Below are 6458 nucleotides of genomic sequence, written 5' to 3' on the forward strand. Positions count from 1 at the left end.
TCTTGTGGTGATGAAAACACACTTTACTTGATGAAGAACTTAATGCAAAAAACAACCTGCAAGCATTTTGTTGACATTTACTTTAAGGAATCAGCCGATTTGTTTACACAAGACACCAATTTTCAGTTTTCCAGTTTTCATGACACCAATGTAATGACAGGAAGAAAAAGAACTACTGCAGTCATTTTGTCAATAGACAACATCATAGTAGACTAAGAGCAGTCCGGTACCCCAGGAAGCCTCATTCCTGAAATGACAAGGACAATGCTGTTACTGCAGAAAGGATACATGGTTTATTAATTAACATTTCTAGAGTCACAACTCCTTCTGTATCTTTAATGTATCAATCCATTTTTGTGGCAGCAGCATGAGTCATAACAAACACCAAAATGACGTTCATTTATGGAGCAGAAATGTTGTGTTAGTACATGACGGGTATAACTGCAGGGTGTTCACTTTTATAGAGGTGATTATACAACAGCAGCCTCTTTATGACTCCCCTATCGGACCTGTTTTCCTTTTGCTTCAGTCATTTGCATGGAACACCCTTATTCATACAATTGTGAACAACATGTAAAGAACTTAGGTGGAACAGTGGTGATGAGGTAGTAGAAGTTGCTCAGATGTTGGGAGAAGGTTAATAAATAAAAACAAATCTGCAGATCTGGAAGGTTTTCAAATGACAGCTATAATTAAATAAAAACCGCATTACACACAGGAGGCGGTTGTGGTTGCGTCAGATCTGATTAAAACTTTCACTGCTGGTAAGCCTTGTGTTGGATCTTCTACAGGTGCCAACCTTTGACAAGAGCTGTGTCTAGGTACCTGTTGAGCTGCAACTTATTGCATGTCAAATATGTGACCAGCAAAAGATCTCTCAAAATAAACTGGCGCATTGGGCCTACCCCGTCACTGCTGGATGAAGAGGAGTTGCCTGATTTTTTCCCTTCCTTCTTTTCCTTTTTCTTTTTGTCCTTCTTCTTGTGGTCTTTGCCATCTTTGTCCTTTGACTTGTCCTTATCTCCACACTTGTCTTTGCACTCTCCCTGAAAAAATGCCAAATGTTCACTTTTAATAAATCATTGTGTTGGTTTAGTCTTCAAGGATTGTGTTTGATTCCAGTAATCACAATGAATCAATGTAAAGTAAGAACTGTGTTAGCTGCGCTGTATTGTGCTCAACAGCTGGCAGCAAAAGTGTAAAGATTAAAATGATTTAGCAGAGAAGCAACCTTTTGATATCAGTTTTGGAATCTACCCTGACAAGAGCCACTCGGCTAGAATCACAAGTAGATTCACTTATTAAGTATTAAGCATCTTTGATAGAATACGCATAGTCCTACCTTATCCTTCTTCTTTGAACCTGTTTAGGATGAAAAGGTGGTGAAGTATTAGGTTGGATTAAATGTGATGTAACAATCAGAATTATTTTGTGAATCTGAGCGCAAAAGCAACACGGTCTTTGTATACACACTTTAATTGTGTTTCTAAAGCACACGTTTCATTCAATAATTAAGCTGTCAGCTGCTAAATCTGAACTAAAATTGCCGGTTAGTTTTAAGTTCCAGTTAGCAGGATTTGAAAAATGTTGTTAAAGTCAATGGAGATAAACATTAACATTCAAAGTAAAATAAAGCTAAATGCAATCAATGTGAATTTGAGCCTACCGCTATCCATTGTGACTCCTGCTTTTGCGCTTTTCCAAACGAGTGAAACAGAGACTCACAAACACACAGGTAACATACACCTCACCTAAACCGTGTCAGCTGACATAACCACGCCCTTTAACCACTGCTCCCTCTCAACATTCACTTTCATTGAAAGTAATTTCATTCACCGCAGGCGGAGATATCAGAGTTAAGAATGACATTACTGCACTGTGGTAAGTCTAAGTAGGAGTGTGAATAATTCAAGGTAATGATAGGACTGTTGATGCTATGGTATATTTCATGTACAAGTTGTATTAAAAGTCAAAAGCAGTTATTATACAGAACGGCCCACTTCATTGTTTTAATATATAACTCCCACCTCTGCAAATAGCATTCTAAAGTTAGCTGATCCATCTATCTTTCTTCTCTTTCTTGAACGACCATGCTGTATTTTATAACGCAAATAAGTAATAAGTAATTTGTTATTGAATTCTAAAAGTTATTTTTGGTAAATCTACATGTATAGTAATGTTAAAGCTAGTAAAGTATTTAAAAGGCTAAGCCTGGTAAAGAATGTGACTCTACTTTATAGCTGTTCGGTAGCTATGATTAGGAAACAGTGTAATAATGACCCTGAATGTCAAACAACTTGTTTGTCATGTCACGTGATTGACTCTGTTTGTTGTTAGTTACAGAATACCTGAAGGAGATCTCCGGTGTCACCTGAGGACAGATTGGCTTCATACTGCATACTTAAAACTATAATCATTTCTTAATCAAACTGTGTTTTTTGAAGAAAAAAAATGTCTGAAATGGCACACCACAGGTTGCTTTAATTTGTAAACCATCAGAAAAAAAACTCCTCCACAAGTGCAGCAAAATACATTAAAAGAAATTAACCTTAGTCACAAATTGGGTAACAAAATATGCAAAACATATTTTCTTGTCTGATATGGTATCTTTCAGTTAGATACCAGAAAGAAGGATGAGCGATGATTATCGGTTGGTAGTTGCAGGTGGCTTCTGTCTCTCCCTTACTTCTGGTCAAATTAAACAACTGCACAATGCTGTCAGATCATATGGTAGTGTACTGTTGGTGTTCAGTTTGGTTTATGGTCCAAAAGAAACTTACAATTCTGTGATATTTTACAGTATTTTAGAAGAAAGAAACATTTGGCTTTATTTCAAAGCTATAGTGTGTAGTTCCTGCAGCCCCCATGAGGAATTCTAACAACCAAACGGGGCGCGTCCACATGATGCAAGCTTTCCGTGACCGCACACTGGAGCTGGGTCTTAATAACAAAAATTAGAATTAACAGATATTTGTACTGATGTTTGGAGAGCAGAGTGAGTAACAGTCTCAGTGTGAGACAAAACAGGATCTACAACATAACTGCTCACTCCATGCATGAGGTTCTGTTTTATCCATATCCCTTTTGGACTTGTGTGCAGAATGTGTTGAAATAGATTTTCATTTTTTGGCTACCCATTAGATTTTACTTATGAGGTTCTGTTAAGGGGTCAAACTAACAATGTTTTTATATTCATCTAGGACTATTTTATGTATTAAAAACAGCCAACTCAATCCTAATGTCCTTTACCCAAAAACTACATCTTCAAATTGCATGTGATACGATTAGTGTTTTTTCCTCTAGGGTTATTTTGTTGTTAAACAGTTCAACCTGGACAAACCTGTTTTCACTGCATGAATGGCATCGGATTTAACTGACATTTACTCAGGTACTGGTTCTTTACATTATCTCCATACTTCATCTCCGGTTACACTTCAGAGTGAAAACATTGCACATTTCACTATATTTTGACAGTGACTTTTTAAAAAAAAAATCACAATTTGTTTATTCTTTTTATAAAGAATTTATTTCTGTTTTGTCATTTCAACAAAATTGATTCCCAATCAATTACCATGACAAACATTGTCTATAATTTTTGTATTATTCAAATATAAATCTTGAAATAAAACCGCTTTAATCTTGGACTTTTACCCTTAAATAAATAGCTCCGTGTTTTTGTAGTGCAGAAATAACACTTTACTTGACAGAAGGAATGGATGAGAAAAAAAAAAGAAAAAAAACAAATCAACAACTGGGATTTTGTTGACAGAAGATTTACTTTATTAAATCAGCAGATTTCTTTACACAAGACCAGCATTTTTTGGTTACACCAATAAAAAGACAGGAAGAAGAGTTGGTACTACTGCATATTTAACCACACACTCATTTTGTCAATAGACAAGATCATAAGAGACCGAGCAGTCCGGTCCCCTAGGAAGTATCATGCCTGAAATGACAAAAAGGACAATACTATTACTGCAGAAAGGGCGGACCCTTTTAAAAACAATAGCTATACATATGTGTGTTATTTTTGTCTGTATTTATTGTATGTTATTGTTTTTAGGTATGCACCTTCAACCTAGTAAGTGCTACTGACCTGGCAATAAATCCCTTTCTGATTCTGATACATGTACATATAGAGATTATTAGTATTGCTTGTGGTTTTGGCATTAGGACTGCTCAGTTCTGGATACAAGTTGAAATTGTTTTACAGTTAAAAAAGACATGCTCAATTTGAAAGTTACTGTATGTATATAAAAAAGCTTGACGTATCATTTTAATTCTTGACTCAATAACTCTTAACCAAGGTTTTTCAATGACTGTACTGACGGTTCATGAAATCCTTCCACTGTACAAGGGATGTTATGGGGTGTAGTCGGACTACGGCAGGTGTGGCCGCAGGCTGTTCACTTTCATAAAGGCAATTAGACAACAGCTCCTTTATGACGCACCTTTCTGACCCGTTTCCCTTTTCTCCCACCCTGGGCTTGGTTGTTGTGCTTAGGCATTTGCATGATAAAACGTATGTCACATGATATGATAAAACGTAATACATATGCAAGCAACGTGCGTGTGAGCAACGGAATCGGTTTCCTCTGAATACAGTTGCAACAAAGTGAAAGGAATATAGCCCCAGGGTGATGAGCTAGTAGATGTTTGGCTGCAGGTCAACAAGCTACAAAGTAATCCGGAGATCTGGAAGGTTATTACTTAAAAATGGGAGCTATAAATGACAACGGCACATACACAGGAGGGTGTGGTGTGTCACATCTGATAAGAACTTGCGCTGCTGCTCAGACCTGTTCCACTAGTCTGGTGCACGCCAACCTTTGACATGAGGTGTGACAGGCATGCTATCTTTTTAGATGATTTGTATCTCATTTTGAGAACTGGGGCAGTGACACATCCCATAAAGTGCTGGAAAATAATTATTTTTAGTAAGAAGTTGTCAAGTGGATAGTATGTCTTTTGATATTGTGAAACGGAATGGCAGCATGTCCCAGAATCGTGTTTTGTTACTTCCCCCTTTTTTAGGATATTCCTTGTAAGATTGTATCCTTGTATGCCTATTTATTAACATTAACATAACAAATAGTGTTTTGGGCCCATGGAGACAGAGCGGTGGAGTAAGGGGTGCTCCTTATCACTTTGTGATGCAACACAACAAAGCCCAGTTCACTAGACTAAAACTATTTTTAATCTAATGTTAAATTAGCAAGATGTCTCTTACAATTAACTGCAGCACCTACCTCATCACTGCTGGAGGATGAAGAGCCGGATTTCTTGCCCTCCTTCTTTTCCTTTTTCTTCTTGTGCTTTATCTTGTGGTCTTTGCCATCTTTGTCCTTGGATTTTTCAGACTTATGCTCTTTGTCAGACTTATGCTTTTTGTCAGACTTGTCCTCTTTGTCAGACTTGTGCTTTTTGTCAGACTTGTCCTCTTTGTCAGACTTGGGCTTTTTGTCAGACTTGTCACCTTCCTAAAATGAGAAAAGTTAAGTCTTAAGGATGTTGTTATTATTCCGGTAAATAACTCATAAAGAGTCAATGTATAGTAGGAATTGTGTTGGTTGTAGAGTTTTTAATTACAAAAACAGCTACAATCACAAGTTTTACCGAATTCTACTTCTCAGCCTACATCTGGAACCATAGATAACTACATTTTGAACACTTCTGTACATTTTTGTTAGACTGTACAAAACTCCTACCTTGTCCTTGTCCTTTTTCTTCTGCCAGGGCAAATTAAACTCATCCTTCTGAGCTTCCTCCTTCTTCACCACATCGTCCTGGCCTACAGCTGCACACATACAAAAGAAACATATGGTAAACAGAATCCGAGAGACACAACAGGGGACAGCTACAAATCCGATACACATTATGGTTTTGTTTCTAAAGCATACATAGGATAATTAATTCTAGTTGCCAAGATAAATACCGTTAAAGTCAACGAGACAAACCTATAGCCTAATTCAAGGTTTCCTCCTAAATACAATCAACGGGATTTTGAGCCTACCTGACGACAGGTCGAAAGACATTTTGTTGACTCTGTTCGTAAGCTTTTCCCAAACAAGTGACGAAGCTGCGGTTTACCCTGTCTCACACAGGAAACAGACAACCGCACCTACACCGTGCGACTTGAATACGTCACTCAAACACCGCCCAGCTGGGTCAAACCTGAATCAGCAGTCAATGGGTTAAACATTCATTTTTATGTAGGCTAACGTCGTCATGCTAAATAAAGGCGGAGATAGCAGAGTTAGCTACTTTCTGTAACTAGCGCAACCTGCCCATCTACCTAGTAGTAGCTACAACTACATCAACTACCACAAACACCACTGAGTAGAAGTATTTGCAGCACACAATGGAAACAAGTCCTCTTACTGTAGGTGCGTACTTAAGTAGTTTTATGCATATATGTACACATACACACACACACACATGTATGTATATATATATAT

General features: G+C 37.5%; 1 protein-coding gene across 6 annotated transcripts; it reads right to left on the reverse strand.

Annotated features, from left to right (window-relative positions):
• Positions 1 to 6264, reverse strand: LOC116683570 (uncharacterized protein DDB_G0288629). Of its 6 annotated transcripts, none has more exons than XM_032509936.1 (4): positions 6014 to 6264; positions 5709 to 5797; positions 5250 to 5480; positions 1 to 247 (listed from the first exon to the last, which is right to left on the reverse strand). In XM_032509936.1, the coding sequence occupies exons 1-4, from the start codon at positions 6033 to 6035 to the stop codon at positions 242 to 244; spliced, it is 348 nt and encodes a 115-aa protein (XP_032365827.1). In that variant the 5' UTR covers positions 6036 to 6264; the 3' UTR covers positions 1 to 241. The 6 variants fall into 6 exon arrangements, 5 of the variants coding, with proteins under 5 accessions (XP_032365827.1, XP_032365835.1, XP_032365818.1 ...); XR_004330587.1 differs by lacking the exons at positions 5250 to 5480; positions 5709 to 5797; positions 6014 to 6264 and adding exons at positions 906 to 1046; positions 1343 to 1362; positions 1667 to 1891 and having other exon boundaries at positions 3 to 247; XM_032509944.1 differs by lacking the exon at positions 1 to 247 and adding an exon at positions 3758 to 3946 and having other exon boundaries at positions 5715 to 5797.
• Between the last annotated feature and the right edge of the window lie 194 nt (positions 6265 to 6458).

The sequence above is a fragment of the Etheostoma spectabile genome, chromosome 3, assembly GCF_008692095.1.
Source record: "Etheostoma spectabile isolate EspeVRDwgs_2016 chromosome 3, UIUC_Espe_1.0, whole genome shotgun sequence".
Taxonomy (NCBI): domain Eukaryota; kingdom Metazoa; phylum Chordata; class Actinopteri; order Perciformes; family Percidae; genus Etheostoma; species Etheostoma spectabile.